Source organism: Tasmannia lanceolata, unplaced genomic scaffold, assembly GCF_043159265.1.
Source record: "Tasmannia lanceolata isolate RefF3 unplaced genomic scaffold, GAP_Taslan_0.1 ptg000020l, whole genome shotgun sequence".
NCBI classification, from domain to species: Eukaryota; Viridiplantae; Streptophyta; class Magnoliopsida; order Canellales; family Winteraceae; genus Tasmannia; species Tasmannia lanceolata.
Window position 1 is genome coordinate 21,845,232 of NW_027518697.1, and position 20,029 is coordinate 21,865,260.

Consider the following 20,029-nt stretch of genomic DNA (forward strand, 5'->3'; position numbering starts at 1 on the left):
TGCAGAACATCACGATGGGGAAAACAATGAAGGCGATAGAGACCATCCACCTCACGGCCCGAATCAATCATCTTCACAATCAATAGATCCTAAAAAACACAATAAGAAGGGAAGAAAGAGACAGTGCAGTCACGACGTTTTGTAATTTGGCTAACAAATAGTAAATTAAACGGGGATTGAGGAGCACAAAGCACTGAGAACAATGGAAGACCAGAGTAAGGGGAAATGGTACCAATACTAGAAATGGGTGTAGTGGTGCCATCGACAAGAGTAATAGTAAGAGAGGTAGACTGAAAGGGCTTAAAAGAACTGTTAGAAATGAGGCTAGGGTTAGAGAGAGGAAGGAGGAATGGAGGAATGGAGGAATGGAGAGTCTACACTAGGGAGCTCCTCATGTAAATGATGTATATATATTATATAGGCCCCAATTAGGGCAATAGTGTACACGACTACAATACCACTAATACCACAAGTAATGACTAAACTACACTAATACATGTTATTCAACACTCCCCCTTAAGCTGAAGTGTATATACTATGGAACTCCAGCTTGCTACAAAGAAAACAACCACCAACTAAAATAACAAAAAGTACAATAATCTCATACACACATCCAGCTTTGTATAACACTCAAGCTTGTGTGATGAATACATACATAATGAAAAGCATAAAAGAAAAAAGATAACGGTCACCATGAGAGTACAATCGTCGAGATTAGCGGCCACAAAAAAGGAACAGCTTCCCCTGAAGCAGCATTACGGCGAAAGCGAACAGAACATGGCCCCCTGAAAGAGAGCCTAGCGAATAGATCTGCAAACCACGAAGGATCGAACATAGACACATCGGCAGGGAAATAGCAACAAACTATCGAGCAAGAAAGGCATACCAAAGGCGCGCACACTAGTAACGGCGAAGCACCACGAGCGGGAACACCACCTAAGTAGCATAGCGCCAATAAAAGAGGAACAAGCGATGGGGAAACCCTCAGAGACAAGGTCGACGGGGCAATTGTCACCTGGAGATAAGAAGAGATAAAGAAGATAACCAACAAATGATGGAGACACCATCGTCGGGAAAGATGGTCGACGGCATGAACAGTATCGCCTGAAGAGAGGTAGACGGGAAAAATGTCGCCTGAAGAGAGCCAACCAACGATGGGGACACCATCGTTTGGAAAGAAGGTCGACGACATGAACATCATCGCCTAAAGAGAGCCAACCAACGATGGGGACACCATCGTCTAGAAAGAATGTCGACGACATGAATATCGTCTAAAGGGAGGTCAATGGTGAAACTGTAGCCTAAAGAGAGCTAACCAACAATGGGGACACCATCCTTTAGAAAGAAGGTCGACGACATGAACATTGCCGCCTGTGAACCGACCAACGATGGGAAAACCATCGCCTAGTGACTGATAAGGCATAAAGCCGGACAATAATGCGTAAAACTGTGTCAAAAGAGGACATCAAATAAGAAACAACAAACAAGAAAAGAAATTGACAACGGAAAAACAACCACCAATGAGACGGACGAAAAACATAAAGAGAAGACGATAACACTCCCCCTTGGGCAAGACATGAGCCTAGAGATGACAACACAAAAAAATTTGACAAGAAAACAAGACAAAACTAACACTCCCCCTTAAGAAAAGAAAACAAAGAGGACAACACTCCCTCAAGAGACAACTCAAAGACAAGAAAAGACAACAAAGAACTACATGACAACACTCCCCCTAAAGTTGAAGGCCGAATACCTTCAACTTGCAAAGAAAAGAAGACTTATAAGGCACCAAATCTCTTTCGGACATTTCATTCAAACACTTAGGATGCACCTTGGAGATGAAGACAAAGGTCATAGAAGCCAAAAAAATATAGAAAAGAGAAAATTTGAGAGTTGGGGTTTTGGGGAGTAGATCTAGCATTTTAGAGGATGCCAAAAGGGATTTGGTAAGAAGATTTCTTCCCAAATGAATTCAAAAGAGAAAGAAAGGAAGGAAATAGGAGCTGGAATGGAGATTTGGTTAAGGAGAAAGAAGGAATAGATAATGAAGACCCAAAAATAGGTTTAATCGAAGATATTATTGTTTTTTTTTGTTTAATATTTACAGCAAACCAAGAGGGTAGCCGTAATGCGCATTGAGTATTGTGAGAAAACAACACAAAAACAATTGCAAGGAGAGAACAACCTGCGATTAATAATCGCATGGGATGAAGGAATCGCAAGATTGAGATGAAGGAAGTAATCGCATGCTGAGGAAAAGTGATAGCAAGTTGGATAAACCAACTTAATCGCAGGCTGCAAATAAAGAGGTAATCGCAAGATGACAGAAGAGAAGATACCAACAAGATGAGCTAAGTATGTTAATCGCAACATGATGTTAAACTTGTAATCGTAAGAGAGGAGATGTAATCACAAGACCCATCTAGCATCATGCGGAGAGAAATACAAGGGATTGAGAAGAGAGAATTTTAGGATTTTCTGATTTTTCTTTGTGGATTTGAATAATGTTAGCGCAACATCGCAATGCAAGAGAGAGAGAGAGAGAGAGAGAGAGAGAGAGAGAGAGAGAGAGAGAATCTGAGAGGGAGAAATTTTAGGGATTTTGGAAGAGAAAAAGTAGGGTTTGCACACATACAGACGCAAGAGAGAGATGGATGAGATAATCAGGGGGTTTGTGATAACCCCAAAGATGGGCAAAAGAGATAACGAGGGAGAGAAAGAATGGTGTAGACTCTTCTTCTTTCCTTCCCTCGAGGATGAGCCCTGAAGCTCTGATACCATGTTAGGAATGAGGCTAGGGTTCGAGAGAGGAAGAGGAATGGAGGGATGGAGAGTCTCCAGTAAGGAGCTCCTCATATAAATAATGAATATATAGGCCCAAATTAGGGCAATAGTGTACAAAGACGACAATACCCCTAATACTACAAGTAATGACTAAACTACCCTAATACTACAAGTAATGACTAAACTACCCTAATACATGATATTCAATAAGAACAAAGAGAGGTAGAGTCACCCGTCATATGGTTGGAGGCCCCTGAATCAATAATCCAATGGCTGGAGGTAGTAAGAAGAGAAGCAGGTGAACTACCGTGATGGGCAAAACAAAAGTCGTATCAGGTGGCTGGCGGTGCGCACATAAGCGCAAAAGTTCATCATAGTCGAACCTGGAGACGAGGAGAGAACCATCATATGCTACTATGCCAGTGGAGGAGAAGGTAGAGGTATAGCATGTATCGACAGTATGCCTCACTGCCGGACAATGAATGAAGAAAGGGCACCCACGCCCACCGGTGACACGCCCGCCTCGAGAATCACGATCACTAGCACGGCCTCGACGGCCCTGACCACTAGCTACGACCGCCACAGCCAGAACAGTCACCACATTAGTTATCAATTCCATTCCGTTCCGGCCGGAATGGACCGGAATTCCGGTTCCGACTCGGAATCAGGAACGGTTTGGGCATATTTTCCGTTCCGGCCGGAATTCCGGTCATTCTAGTCCATTCCGGCCCATTCCGGTCGATTCCGGCAAATTGCCCTGTTTCCCCAGAATCGACTAAAAATGCACAATTTTTTTGAAAAAAATACGACAATGCCATTATATCTGTTGGGATTGCTTTTTGACCCTTTTACCCTCATTTTATGACCGTTTATGACCATTTCATGGCCGTTGGAATGCACCGGAATGACAGAAATCCCACTAAAATTTAGAGAAAGGGGATTTGTGTGACCGAAAAGTTTCGACCGGAATGACCGAAATCCCACCCGAATTCCATTTCGGTGGCCCAAAACGGAATGGCCACCGGAACGGAATTTACAACTAAGGTCACCACCAACGTACGCGTTGAGAACAGAACGATCGATAGAGGGGTCACGAGACCCACGGCTTCGCATACATCGTTGCGCACTAGGGAGTACTGTTGTGATGGATAGAAGAGACCCGTTGAGATTGACGGAAGTCATATGTGGGAAAGAAGCCTCCACGGAAGGGGAACAACTAGAAAAGGAAGCCGAAGGTGGAGTCAATCTAGCAATAGGGGTCGAGCGAAGAGGACCCATGAGGACTGGAGGATCTAGGAAGGTAGAGATAGAGGGAGAATCCAATCACAACGGCGTAAGATAAACAATAGAGAGGCGAAGAATCATACGACAGGCCCAGCTATGATACCACGGAGCCGATGGAGAGACATAGCAGCAATCGACATATGAACACTAGCCAGGATGAGAATAGAAGTTAGGAGATGAAATCGGAGGCATAACACCTCACTTGGACATTTCACCGAACAATTGGTGTGCACCTTTGATATCAAAATAAAAGGCATGAAAAACAACTAATAGAGAGAAGGAAAACAAGGGAAAAAGACGGCATAATGGCCCAAACGGCACACCGCGGCTTCGAAAAGGGCCAAGTGAAAGATAGACAAAGTGCGACTAGCAAGGAAGAAGAGAGATCGCAGTCGCGGGAGGGAGTAAAAGAAGGTAGAAAGATTTAGTTCATGAAGGAGAAGGGGACTAAATGCCCCTTGGAGAGGAGTTTAGTTTGGAGGGAGGATTATAATGAGAGTGTTAAGGTTTAGGAAGAACTTGAGGATAGGTTAAAGGTGAAAGGGAGTGTCACAACACGTGGAGGAGGAGCTGGAAGGTCATGGAGGCTGGAAAAGTCGCGGGTGGAAGGGGGGTCTGGGAGGGTTGTGGAGGTGGAGGGGGGTCAGCGAGAGTCGCGGCGGGAAGAGTGGGGTTCTTGGAGGGTTGCGGCAGTGGGAGATGGGCTGGTAGGGTCACGAGCGGAAGGAGGGGTGGCGAATCTGTGGGGGTGGCGGTGGAGGGTGGAAGGAGTGGAGGTGGAGGAGAAGAAGAAAGAGGAAGAAAAAAAAAAAAAGAAGAAAGGAAGAAGAGGAAGAGCGATCTTCCAATGGTGGTCCCTAGGGCATCACAACCCAAGGGCTCTGATACCATCTTGAAGAGAATGAGAGAAGAGAATGAGTGAGTTAGAGAGCTATGCTCCCCCTCACCAATGTATCTATATAAAACGAAGAAATACAATAACCAAAATGCCCTTAAGCACACATACAACATCTAACATTACTGAATATACAAATCCTACGTTTTGGGGTTTCACGAATCCGATACCTCGAATCTGTGTCGGATCTCGAAATGCGAATTTGAATCCATCACGCACTCATCCAACTATTGAGAGTTAATAGAGTTCTACCCCATCCCATGCCCTTTTTTTCTATCCAGGCAACATAGATGTCAAGTAGAATAGATGAAATAGTTATTTCCTCGATCAAGTTCCTACACTTGAAAATGCCACTTTCAAAATCGTTTGGTTGAAATATCGTTCGTATGACATAGGAATCTCTAGAAAACTCCTATGAATTTGTATTGTGATAAGTAGGCAGCAATTCATATTGCCTTCAAATCATTTTTACATGAATGAACTAAACCTACCGAATTGGATAAAGAACTAAACATATTGAAGTGGATCGCCACTTCGTTAGGGAGAATTAGTTAGAGGTTTCTACTCCTACTAGAAAATTAGCTTGCAAAAATCCTGAGGCAATTGGAGAAAAAATTATGATTTGATTCTTTATAGAAGCTGACCATCTTGGACATCTATGCACCCTTGAGGGGAGGGAGTTAAGTGCTTGGTACTATAATACATGTTTGGTCAAAGGTATTTTTGTATTTCCAGTCTAAGGGGCATTTTTGTAGTGTTGCTGTATTATTAAGTTAATAAAGAAGATCGGTTTCTATTTTTCCCATTTCAATTATAATCGAGTTCCTAGTCTAACTCGGCATAAGTCTACTCGGTCCACAAACAATAAGGCATAGCAAAAAGCATAAGTACTTTTTACAGTAAAGAATATACTTGGATTGAAACCTATCAAGCCAATCATCCAAAACCACAAGATTTATGGACTCTTAAAGTGGATCAAAAGAAAATGAGAAATTACATCCAAATCATGTATCGGAACTGCGAATCCATAATTTACTAACCCTTAAGAAGAGGCTCCAATTTGGATTGTAGCCAGTCAATGTTCTTCTCCAAGTAATCCATGCAATAAACAAGACCTAGTACACATGATACAATAAATCACATGTTATGGTTTTGTTGAAAAGTTTTCAAGGTATGTAAAAGTGCACACTTGACAAAACACGTTGTTCAACCATTACCACATCATCTTCCCAAAAAAAAGAAAAAAGAACTTGCTAAATATGAGGACTGACCTCCATTAGGACCGAGAGAATGTTCAACCATTACATCACTTAGTTTTATGAGATCCTCAATATTCACAGCACAATCATACCTGTATCTCATGTAAAGAAAGCCAATGAAGCACTGGAAAGAAAAAACCAACAAATGTATCCTTTGATCACATATTGAGTGTTGAATCCAATCAAAAGTGGGACCCTAAATTCAAAGGATACGGCAAAGCATCGTTTGCAGGATCCAAATTGATAACAGCTACTTTCCTGCAAGGATAAATAGTGCTTTTCATGGTCAATAATGTAAAATATTTGGCTTACGGTATAAAATATATATGGAATACAATTTAACTGATACATCGGTTCCTTTACCAACAACTTCTACTTTTCATGAAACTATGATTTTGCTTTAAGAAATTATGTCATAAGCATTCAGCAGTGTTAAGATCTCAAACATGGTAGCGTAGACGAAACATAATTGAAAATTTTATTTTAACTCATATGGCTATAGCAGACTCGTAGAAAGAGGTCTTAATCAAGATACCAACCAAAGTTGTCTTTAACCTAGTTAAGTAGCAAGCAAATTATAGAACCAAATTATTATCCCCCAAAGACCAAACATTCATAAAACCCGCCCAACTGTAAATTATTGAAATCAAAGAAGTTATGACTATCCGTCATAATGATGTTGTATTCTGATCCCAAGGCTAGATCACTGTTACAGTTCTATGAGTTTAAGCAAAATTTAGAGCTTCTAGTGAAGTGGAAATTTGGACTTTGTAAAGAATGTCAGCTATTTTATGAGGAATGTACTGGGTATAAATATGAATACAGAAGAAACAATTCAAAAGAGAAAAACCATATCAATTGTAAAAGCATACATATGAATGAAAAAGAATAACTGGTAGGAAAGATTTTTTTTTTCTTTTGAAAAGCTCAACTGGTTGGAAAGATATAACTTGCATTTTTGTTATCACATAACATTAATCATGCCTTACATGATGAATAACAAAATATGTAGAAAATCATTACATTGAGAAGTTGAGGTATATTTCTCAGCTCCTTCAAAGGCTCATATCCTTGGTGCAATTGGGTTGTCTCACAATAACCCTTCAACTGCAATATATAGAACATCCCTCCAACCGGACACCCTTTACGTTGTGCACAGATGGCGAACAGAACACAATCCTACCATTTGCCCAAACAAATAAAAAAAAGGAAAACAATATATGCAAAGTGAGGCTAGTTTACTCAACTCATATTGGGGTAAAGGACTATTGAAGCGGAGGTGCTGGCTATAAAATTAGAACTAATATCCTCACTTCCTTTTATGATGGTCCTTTTATTATGGAGGGGGGCTCTTAATGTGGATGGAAATATGGAAAGAGTATTCTCGGTCTCGAAGAGTGGCACATGCCATTGAGGAATCAATATCCAGGTTGCTTTTTGGTAAAGCGGATAGAGATTTTTTTTTTTTTAAAAAGGTATAATGCGGATAGAATGCTGAGGCAGATGCAGACTTTTAGGAAAAGCGAGGGTGTGTTGATAGGATACCTTAATTAGCAGTGATTTTCACTGCCTGATGACGGCCGTGATGTATAGATTGTGATGCAGATAGGGTTGTACATTAGATCTACAGTCACCGTTGAGCAACATCATATCGTAGCCCTATAGGGGCATTTTAGTCAACACCTTCTAAATGAATTAGTAAAACAAAATTCACAAAGCACAGATGATCTCTCTCTCTCTCTCTCTCTCTCTCTCTCTCTCTCTCTCTCTCTCTCTCTCTCTCTCCTTTTATTCTTCCTTTTATTCTCTTCTTCTTTCATCTTTCTTGATCAACCCTACTGTAGATCATAACTTGGTATTAGTCGTGGATATTTATTCTTGCGGAGTGCCAAGGAGATTTGGGATAAGACTGCTCGAACTTATTCCCAGGTTATATCATCTTCGGCAAGGGATCGCAAATCTTCATCAGGGAGAGAAGCATCTTGCCACTTATTCTTTCAAGGGTTGTTGGAAGAGTTGAATCACTACTTGTTATTGCAGTGGGGCACCCCTACTGATGGAGACTAAATGCACCCTCGTTATCCCATATTCAGCATTCAGCCAGCTAAGAAATTGAAAAATCTGCTATGCCCAATCTGCTTCTTGGAGAGAGATGTGCTCCTTTGGAACTTTGCTCTACTCATCTTCCAAGCATGCAGCTCTAGCTACTTTTTTTTACGTCATTGACTGGAAATAAGAGAGGAAATCAGAGATATAACAGAGTTCCAGATGAAAAAGATATAGTTAGATGTGATTATTGTAGGAAGAGTCGTCATATGAGGGACACTTGCTAGATTTTTTTTTTTTTTTGAAAGGTAGCCGGAAAATATATTAAGAGAAAGACTGAGATGGTCTAAGTCATAGTTACCGGTTCGGGAAACGGAAACGGGAAACGGTACGTGAAACGGAAACGTGAAACGGGTGAAAAAAATCAAAGGGGAAACGAGAAACGGGAAACGATAGAGAAACGCACGTGAAAAGCATTGGGAAACGTCTTGGGAAACGTTTGGGAAACGCTAGTGAAACGTACGTGAAACCTAAAGGAAAAGCTAGTGAAACACATAAATGTGATGGTAACACACATTAATAGGAAAATGCTTGTACTAGAATCTTGAATATAATATATATAATTCTAAACTAGATAGGGCTATCCACAGTAAACTAAAGGGGGTTTAATATATCCTTTTAAAGTCTTAAAATTGCAAGAAACGAGTTTCCATGGAAATAAAACGCATTTCCAAGAAATGGGAAACGCGTTTCAGAAACGTTTCACCGACGTTTCACAAACGTTTCACATACGTTTCACAGGCGTTTCACAATTTTCCGAAGAGCGTTTCGTACCCGTTTCGGAAACGGTTTTCCGCGGAAACGCGTTTCCCTCCTCCTTAGGCGTTTCCTGCATCTATGGTCTAAGTACAAAGAATTTACAAGAAAGAAATCGAGCTTATGGCTCATACATAAATACAAGAATCGAGGAAGGGTGTCAAACAAGGCCAGCGCTTTTTTGGAGACTCCTCTAGCAAGATTATTAGCCACTGAATTAGTAGATCTCCAAACATGATGGGAAATAATAGGAGAAGATCCAATTCTATCATTCATCTCGTCAAAGAAACTATCGAATCTACATGGGTGGTTTTGCGAATCTTTTAGGCATCGAGTGACATTTAAGGAATCCCCTTCTACCACAACTTTGTCCATTTGATTACGATCCAATAGCTTTATTCCTTGATGAACTGCTCGAACTTTTGCTTCTCATGCATCCCCTATGCCAGTAGGCCCTGCAAAGGCCCAGATTAATTCCCCAACATCATTCCTAAGAACAATCCCTATCCTTGTAGGACCAGGGTTCCCTAGGCTAGAACCATCAAAGTTCAGTTTTAGAAAACCCCTTGGAGGAGGCTCCTAATCTTGAATAATTTTTTGGATGAGGGCCGAATTAGAGCACACTTCCCTCCATCCTTCCCACAATTCATAAGCAGATACAAATTTAAAGAAAGGCAGAATCATTGCCCATGATATCGTTAACGCAATAGCTCTTATGAAGATAAAAGAAGCATTTCTTGAGACTTGCTAGATATTGTTGGCCGACCAAAAAGGAATAACCGGAATAAATCCCACAATTCCTAGTTGACTGCCAATGTTACTACCGCGTCAAACATTTCTGTGCCTGTTAGTGCTGGCCACACACAAGGGCTTCCTTTGTTGACCCACCCCCACCCCCCACACACACACAGAAACGCACACCCTAATGTAATAACTGCTACACAAAATGAGATAGAAAGCCCGTTAATTCCTTTTCCAACTTGAAGGTGCCCCTTCTTCCACACCATTGACGAACTAAGATACACAACAAGCCTCTGCTCATCATGTCAATCTTTCTTCCTCTCCCAGTTCATCTGGGGTTATTGACTCGGGTATATATGATCACATGACAAGTATATCCACCTCATTTTCTTCCTATTCCTTGTGCTTTGGGAGAGATAAGGTAAAAATAGCAGATGAATCCCTCTCTTCCATAGCAGGAAAAGGTGACATCAAGATCAACGATCACTTGTCGTCTCTCACATCTGTTAAGCATGTTCTTCCGTTATCTACAAATTTACTGTCAAACAGTTACATAACAAAAAATTATATTGTGGTGACTTTTTTCTTCGTCATTGCGTGTTTAGGACTTGATTAAGGAGAGGATGATTGGCAGTGGATGTGAAGTTGGTGGCTTCTATGTCATGGATTCTCCACCCCTATGTTCTTTTACTCTTTAGTTCATTAGTCATAGTCTTGGTGCTACTACAGAAAGAATAAAATTATAGCACACTCGGGTGGGTTCAGTCTTTCAGCGATCTATTTCCCATGTTATTTGCTTCTATTCCACATTGAGTCTAGTCAGTGTCATGCGTGACAATTGCTAAATATTGTAAATCAAATTATCCATCTAGCAATAAAAGCTCTTTTCCATCTCACATTGTGCATACCAATGTGTAGGTCCTTCCCAAATTGTGGTTATGGGTGGTTATCACTATGTTATATCGTTTGTACTTTGTAGATGTTTTTCCCCAATATACTTGGCTTTATATGACATACTCGCGTGAAGTACCAAATATAATCAAGGTGTTTCACAAGATGGTGATGACTCAATTTGATAAACAAGTAAAAATATTCAAAGCTGATAATGCCAAAGCGTACTTTGAAGGCGACATCAAGGCATATCTAGAAGATCATGGTATTCTACAACAAAGTACTTGTGATTATACCCCACAACAGAATGAACTTGCAAGACCAAAAAATAGTTATTTATTGGAGGTTACTCGTGGACTGTCATTAAGAATGTACATGCCAAAAATGTTTTGGGCTGATGTGGACCATACAGCCACATATTTGATAAATCGGATGCCATCTTACACACTATAGTTGAAGTCCCCTATTAAGCTCTGTGTATAGACCAACCACCCTTTGTTCTTCCTCCTCACGTGTTTGGGTGCGCCGGTTTAATTCATATGTGGGGTCCAAATTGGTAAATTGGGTCCTAAAGCTCTGTGTGGGATATTTATTGGTTGCTCGCCCACTCAAAGGGGGTATTGACACCTTGATCTTGTGCTCTGGAAAATGGTGTGTCACTCAGTGTTTAAAACACGGATTCGACGTGCAGCGCGGCCAAGAAAAATCCTTGTCGACTCGTCGCGGATGCGGCCAAGAACGCGGCTGAGTACTCTGTTGATGTGATCATAGCTCGGGAGAGTCAAAGGAGTCTCTATTGACTCTGTAGGGCAAAATGTGGAATGCGGTGCAACGCGGACGCGGCCAAGGTAAAAGGGAGTCGACTCAGGGGAGTCAACGCGGACGCAGGGGAGTTTTAAAACAGGGGAGTTTTAAAACACTGATGCCACTATGCTTGTCACCTTTTTAGTTCACTCTATTTTTTCACCTCCCCTCCCTCTTCAAGGACATGGTTCAAAATGTCAGTTGAAATCGACACAAAACAGCCAACATGTTTTCAATTTCATCCCCACTGAAACGAAATTCTACAGTCACATGTATAGATTTCAGTAACATTTCGGTCTGTTGATAAAGCCACTACCACTTTAGAATATAAATTACAAAAATTCGGTCACCGTATCGATATTTTGACCAAAGTGCATAGAGAAGTTTAGGTTCTCACATTTTTGCTTAGTAAGTGCTTCTTTTGTATGTTCTTTCTTATTTCTTAAATTATGGTGCAAATGCGTCTGATTTGATGCATTTGTACATGGATTAGTAAACGAATTTTCATTTTTCATCATTTTAAGGTTCTGAAAATTGGAAGAATATTTTGAAATGCATACTAATCATATATGCATGCTAGTTTCTAATTTTATTATATGTGTGTTCTTGCTTGATCTACCAATTGACAGTGTCGGTTTTTTTTTAAGTCAAAAATTGATTATAATATTGTTTTGGTTAGAGAATCGTCTAAAAATGGGTAAAACTATATTTTCGGACAAAAAAATCTTATGACTGATTCTCATCCATCTATGACCGACGTGTTTCCATTTCAGTGGCGACCGACATGTATATCAAAACCGACATTTAAAACCTTGTTGAAGGGGAGAATAGTAATTGCATGGAATAGAGGTATCCGCATCATATCCCAGTTCCTATGACTGATTCTCATCCATCTACAAGGTTTGAAGGGGTTGAAAAGTTACTGGTGAATCTAAGATGGCAAAAAGTATAGCCAGCACTGGATCCTCCACTCTAAATAGATGATTTGGAACCAAGTACAACTGGTATTACTCTTCCCTATCCAACTTCTAAGTCTAGTCTTCCTACTTCTGGCTCTACTCCTATTGAACATGTTCTTCCTAGCAACATTGATATTCTGGTTGCTTTACGCAAAGGAAAGCATCATAATACATTGCATCCAATTCCTAATTTTGTTACTATTAGAAGCCACCAAAGAGGGAGAAAGAAAGACGAAAAGGAGAAAGAGTGAGTAGGAGAGTCTTCCCCTCACTTAAGTATTTATATGTAACGAGAGATATACAAAAGACCAATATGCCCATAGGCATATACATACACTAACGCTCCCCCTCAAGCTGGAATGTGTATGTCAAACATTCCTAGCTTGCTACAATTATCACTCAATTTGACTTTGTTCAATGGCTCGATAAACATATCCACTAATTGGTCCACCGATCTAGTGAACACTCTGCATATTTCTCCTTTTTGAATCCGATGCCGGATGAAGTGGCAATAAACCTCGATATGTTTACTTCTCTCATGAAAAACTGGATTTGTAGTAATGTGAATCGCTGCCTTATTGTCACAATATAACTGAGAAGGAGATGATGGGGAGAAGCCGATCTCTGACAAGAGAGAGTGTAACCAAATGAGCTCTCCACTTGTGTGTGTCATAGCTCTATACTCCGCCTCTGCACTAGATTTGGAGATAACATCTTGTTTCTTATTTCGCCATAACACAAGGTTACCTCCCACAAATGTGCAGTATCCTGTGGTAGATCTCCTATCAGCTGGAGATCCTGCCCAATCTGCATATGTGTAACCTTCTATCTTCTGATGTCCATATTTCTTGAATAGCAACCCTCTACCTGGAGCACTTTTCAAATACCAAAGAATCTGAAGAACTGCTGCCCAGTGTGAAGTACGAGGTGAACTCATATGTTGGCTGACAGCACCAACAGCACAGGAGATATCTGAGCGTGTGATTGTAAGGTAGATAAGTTTACCAACCAGCAGCCTCCTATATCTGCCTGGGTCATCTAACAAGTCTCCCTCTTCAGGTAGTAACTTCACATTTGAGTCCATGGGAACTGAGGCAGGTTTCACTCCAAGATAACATGTCTCCTCAAGCAAGTCTAAGACATATTTCCTCTAAGAGAGAGAGAGAGATCCCCTTCGTCGAATATGCAACTTCAATACGCAAGAAGTATCTAAGACGACCCAAATCTTTGGTAGAGAACTCATTTTGCAAGAAGGTCTTCAATTTCTGAATCCCAACTGTATCACTGCCAGTGATGATGATGTCGTCGACATAGACTATCAAGAGTACACACCCAACTGTAGACAGCTGAAGACAGAATGATCACCTGCACACTGCTTCATACCAAAGCGCATAATGGCATCACTGAACCTTCCAAACCATACTCTAGGAGATTGCTTGAGACCATAAATGGATATCTTTAATCGACACACAGAGGATGACATCTACCCTTGAGCAACATACCCAGGAGGTTGCTCCATGTAAACTTCCTCTGTGAGCTCACCATGAAGAAAAGCATTTTTTACATCCAACTGATGTAGAGGCCAGCCCTAATTGACAGCAAGATAAAGTAGAACACGCACTGAAGGAATCTTTGCAACAGGAGAAAATGGCTCACCATAGTCCACCCCAAACGTCTGAGTGTACCCTTTGACAACCAAGCGGCCTTAAGGCGCTCAACAGAGCCATCAGGCAAATACTTCACCGTATAGACCTAACGACACCCAACAGGGCGTGCACCAGGAGGCAGAGGAACTAAATACCAAGTCTGATTGGCATGAAGGGCATCCATCTCAAGGTCCATAGTAGCGCGCCACCCCGGGTGATCAAGTGCGGCAGCCAAGGATTCTGGCAAAGAAATAGAAGATAGAGAGGACACAAAACTGTGGAGCGTGAGAGCATCATATAAAACAACAAACGATATAGGATGAGCAGTACTATGAGAACGAGTGTGGGAGGCAAATGGAGAGTCAATAGATACCTCGAATGTGGAAGGAGGGAGCTCCTGATGGGCTGCCGATGACGCTGCCGGAGATGGATGAGCTGCAGAGGTATGGCGGCGCTGATAAGTCTTCTGAATGACTGGAGCTGGAGCCCGAGCAGGTACCTGTAAGGGAAGAGAGGTCTCCGGAACAGGAACCACAGAAGGGGAAGGTAAGAGAGACGATGGAGACGGACAGACTACCAGGTCTGGAAGAACGGGAATCGGTAGTGGAAGATATGAAGAATGAGAGAGAGGGGTTGTATCCGAAGAGCTCAGAAAGAAGGGCTCAATCTCGAAGAAGGTAACATCTGCCGAGATATAGGATCGACCCAACCGAGGGCTATAACAAAGATAACCCTTATGGGTGCGTGAGTAGCAGAGAAAAAGGCATCGTTCAGATTTAGGATCTAATTTATCCAAACCAGGCCCAAGGTTGTGGATAAAGCAAACACATCCGAATACCTGAGGAGTAAGAGGAAATGGCTCATCATGAGGACGTAAAATTGAGAAAGGTGATGAGCCACCTAGAACCGAGGAAGGAAACCGATTGGCCAGATAGTTAGCAGTGAGAACTGCATCACCCCAATAAGACTTAGGAACTCGCATCTGGAAGAGAAGAGCGCGAGCTCCATCCAATAATGATCGCATTTTCCGTTCGGCAACACCATTCTATTGAGAGGTGTGAGCGCAGGAAGATTGATGTAGGATACCACGAGTGAAAAGAAATTCCTCAAAACCATTAGATTTTGAGAAATATTCCCTGGCATTATCAGTGCGAAGGCATTTAAGAGTGCAATTAAATTGGTTAGTAACTTCTGGATGAAAAGTACAGAAAACATTGAACACTTCTGAGCGATCTTTCAGTAAATAAAGCCGACACATACGTGACTAATCATCAATAAAAATGACAAAATAACGATGTCCAAAAACAGAGGTAGTCCGCGAGGGACCCCATACATCGGAGGAATCCACTAAATCAAAACGAGTCCCGACTAACAGGCCTAGAGGGGAAGGACACCCTAAGGTGTTTCGCAAGTTCACAGGCCTCGCACGAAAAAGGGGTAACAGAAGAAGAAACGATAGATGTTCGCCGCAAACGATCAAGGCTGGGATGTCCAAGACGGTAGTGCCACTGATATGCGTCGCTGGAGCTGTGTAAAATGGTACGAGGAGGGCTATAGTCCAGACGATAAAGCCCATCAATCTCACGGCCCAAGCCAATCGTCCTCCCAGTCGAGATCCTAAAAGAAGCAATAAGAGGGATAAAATGATACAGAGCAGTTGAGATTTTTAGTAATCTGACTAACTAAGAGTAAACTAAAGGGGGACTTTGGCACACATTGAACCGAGGACAATGTAAGTCCAACACGAGGAGAAATATCACCAACAACAGAGATAGGAGTGGAACTCCCACAGCAAGTATGATGGACTGATCAGAAATACGACGAAATGAACTCAGTGAGGAAGAAGTACCTGTCATATGATTGGAGGCTCCAGAATCAATGATCCAAGAGCTGGAGCTAGTAAGAAGAGATGCAGGGGAGCTACCTGGCTAAGCAAAAGTCGCAGTCGGGGGATGGCTGGTAGACCTGAGACGGTGTAACTCATCAAAGTTGACACGAGACATGAGAACCCCATCAGCCTGAGGCCCAGTGCTGGGCAGAACCGAAGTAGAGACTCAGAAGAATCTGGTGCAGCGAGATGTGCGTAGCGGCCAAAACGAGCCTCAGAGGAAGGACGAAACTCAGGGTGCAGTACATAGCAAGTTTCCATATAGTGCCCCTCACGACGGTAATGCGAGCAATATGGGTGTGATCGGCCACCACGCCCTGCAAGAAGATCACATCCACTGCCACGACCACCATGACTAAAGTCACGGCCACGGCCAAAGGTGCCCCCACCACGTATAGCACAATCACCTACACCATAGGCAACAGTGGCAGTAATATCAACATAAAGGGCCGACACAGAGTCACTAAGAGCACACTGCTGGGCACGCAAGTAAACCTCCTGAGGAGAGGGCATCGTGACAGATCCAATATCTGCTGACGGAGATGCAGGAACTCAGGAGCCAAAGTCTCGAGAAACTGAACGATACGTATCTGATCACGCTGTTGAGCGGCCGTAGTTAAATCAGAGGTAAGAGGCATAAGAACATCCAACTACTGGCAATGGGAAACAAACTGACTGTAGTAGGTTGAGAAAGGAGTGTCTCCGCGGCGAAGGTTCATCCACTGAGTATATGTGGCACAGATTCGAGATAGGTTCCCTTTCCCGGAGAAGGTAGTAACGGTATGATCCCAAACCTGGCGAGCAGTGGGAAGGTGTATCATGGTCCCCGAAATCTCAGGCGACATACTCTGCCAGAGGAAAGTACGGATAAGAGCATCATCCTGCTCTAACTTATCATAAGTGGGATCACTGGAAGGAGGGGGTCACGACAAAGAATAGAGATCTTCCCCCGAGCAATGAGATAGGTCACTATAGCGGGTACTGTAGCAGGGAGTGGAGGAGATGAGATGAGATGGGAGAGGAGATGGGAGGAGGAATGGGGCTTGCAAGGTGGTCCCTAAGGCTTCAAACCCTAGGGCTCTGATACCATGTTAGAAGCCACCAAAGAGGGAGAAAGAAAGAGAAAGAGTGAGTTGGAGTCTCCCCCTAACTTATGTATTTATATGTAACGAGAGATATACAAAAGATCAATATGCCCATAGGCATATACATACATTAACAGTTACGTATGATTCCTTATCTCCAACATTCACCCACTCCTCGTGCATAAGACACATTGTTATTTTAGTATTTTGAGTAGAAAACCCTAGCCCATAATTCGTGATTGTCACTGAAAAGTCTCCACTGTTGAATATATCACATAAAGTATTGTCTTTTCACTTCAATAATGGTAATAATGTAAGTTCTGCATTTCAAAAATAATAATAATGTAAGTTCTCCATATTGAATCAGTAATGAATAAAATGAGAGGATTCCCACATTTGGGAATCACTCTCATGACTTCACATGGTATCAAATCATTGACTCAGGGTGTAGATCAAAACCTTAGAAGCAGCAACCTTCCTCATGGGTGCCGCTCCCAAGTCAAAACCGCGATTCGGGGCCCCTTAGGAAGAGAACCGCTCCCATGGCGCTCCCAACCTGCTGCTATTACACCATCAGTCCCACTATCACCATCTTCCTAGAATCAAACCCCTTCAACTCTTCAAAATATTTCGTTGGAGCGAGGAAAAAGGCATCTTTAGAAGGCATGAGGAAAGAGGGTGTTAACCGAGAGTTTAGAGAGAGAATTGAATGAGTTAGGGTAATCTCCCCCTGACTCATATCTTTATACTAAAACATAAAGGAATGTACAAAGTCCTAAATGCCCTTATGCAAGTTACATATTCCAACACTCCCCCTCAAGCTGGAATGTAGATATCATACATTCCTAGCTTGTTACATATATCACTCAATTTTGAATTATTTAAGGACTTTGTAAACATATCAGCTAATTGGTCTCCTGACCGAGTAAACACAGTACAAATCTCTTTTCTGGATTCTTTGACGGATAAAATGACAATCCACTTCAATATGTTTGGTGCGCTCATGGAAGACTGGATTATTGGCAATATATATTTAGCTTTGTTGTCACAATAAAGCTGCGAAGGAGAAGATGAAATGAAGCCAATTTCAGAGAGAAGTGAACGTAGCCAAATAAGTTTTGTGCTTGTCTGTGCCATTGCCCTATATTCAGCCTCTGCACTGGACTTAGCTATAACATCCTGCTTCTTACTCTTCCATGAAATAAGATTGCCACCTACAAATGTACAATACCCAGTGGTGGACCGTCTATCTGCTGGGGATCCAGCCCAATCTGCATCAGAGAAGCCTTCAACTTTCATATGGCCATGTTTTTTGAACATAAATCCCTTCCCTGGAGCCCCTTTCAAATACTTGAGAATATGTATCATCGCAGCCCAGTGAGAAGTACGTGGAGAGCTCATATACTAACTGACAACTCCAACAGCATATGAAATATCTGGCCGAGTAACCGTGAGATATATAAGTTTACCGACAAGCCTGCGATACCTGCCAGGATCCTCCAACAACTCTCCTTCTTCAGGAACGAGTTTCACATTAGGATCCATGGGTGCAGAAGATGGTTTAACTCCAAGATTGCCTGTTTCTTTTAACAAGTCCAAGACATACTTTCTCTGTGAGAGGAACAAGCCTCTAGAAGAACGAGCAACCTCTATCCCCAAGAAATACCTGAGCTAACCCAAATCCTTAGTAGAGAATTCCTTTTGCCATAAGGTTTTCAAACGCTGTATACCTTGTGAATTGCTCCCTGTGATGATTATGTCATCCACATAAACTATCAACAAAATACAACCAGCTGAAGAGTGATAACTGAAGAGTGAGTGATCCACTGCGCATTGTTTCATGCCAATAGTGCATGACTGCCTCACTGAATCTCCCAAACCACGCACGCGGAGATGATCCATGACCCTGAGCTAGATAGAAGGGTAGTGGGTGAACTACCTGGCTGGGCGAAACCTGCAGAGGGAGGACGAGAATTGAGCCTCAGACGCTGGAACTCCTCATAATCGGCACGGGAAAATGTATAGGCGGAATCCGCTAGTGCAGGAACAGAAGCAGAGGGAGCGGAATCTAGAGCAGAAGTAGTAGTAACACCCATGTGAGCCGAGCGTACCTGACGAAGCTCGGGATGCAGGGTATAGCAATGGTCAATATAATGTCCCTCGCGCTGACAGTGAGTGCAAAAAGAAAAGCCACGACCAGCACCAAAACGACCACCAGAGGAGGCTCCACCACGAGGCGGACGAATACTGCCATCATAGGTCGCGAGCACAGAACCATGAATAGGAACAGATATCACTAGATCACCAGGAGAGCACTGTTGGACGCGGGAGTAAACCGCAGTAAGGGAAGGAATATCGCCAGAACCGATAATCTGCTAACGAAGATGCATGTACTCTGGACCCAAACTCTCAAGGTACTGCACAACACGGATCTGATCCCTCTGACGGGCAGCCTCTGTGAGATCCGTGGTAAGCGGCATGTAAACATCAAGCTGCTAACATAGGCCAACGAAGTGGCTGTAATGGGTGGCAAGAGGGAGATCACCACGGCGGAAACGCACCCACTCAGAATAGGTAGAGCAGATCTAACTAATGTTTGCCACGCCAGAGTAAAGAACAGTAACCTGATCCCATATCCGTTTCGCAGTAGGCAGAAGCATCAATGACCCAGACACGTGAGGGGCCATACTCTGCCACAGAAGGGTACAAACAAGAGCATCCTCCTGTTCCCATCGATCAAAGGTGGGATCCGTCGTAGGAGGATCACGACGAATGACGTGGGCTTTCCCACGACAATAAGATACTTCTCGACGGCTGCTTTCCAAGTAAATTAGTTTGCCCCATCCAACTTAACAGTAGTGATATGTGGGAATGATCCATCCACAGAGAGAGATGATGACGAAGAAGATGTCAAAGAGGGTGTCGGACAAA

At 42.5% G+C, this 20,029-nt stretch overlaps 1 protein-coding gene across 3 annotated transcripts in view; it reads right to left on the bottom strand.

Annotated features, from left to right (window-relative positions):
- Positions 1 to 20,029, bottom strand: part of QQT1 (P-loop containing nucleoside triphosphate hydrolases superfamily protein) — a 52,459-nt gene that overhangs the window by 23,680 nt on the left and 8,750 nt on the right. For all 3 annotated transcript variants that reach the window (XR_013237686.1, XM_077365246.1, XM_077365248.1), the window contains exons 3-5: positions 6,436 to 6,480; positions 6,235 to 6,314; positions 6,004 to 6,078 (exon numbers count right to left, since the gene is read on the bottom strand). Coding sequence is in view for 2 of the 3 variants with exons in the window: in XM_077365246.1 (XP_077221361.1) it covers positions 6,004 to 6,078; positions 6,235 to 6,314; positions 6,436 to 6,480 (200 nt within the window). In the remaining variant the exon portion in view is untranslated. The remainder of the gene's footprint in view (positions 1 to 6,003; positions 6,079 to 6,234; positions 6,315 to 6,435; positions 6,481 to 20,029) is intronic.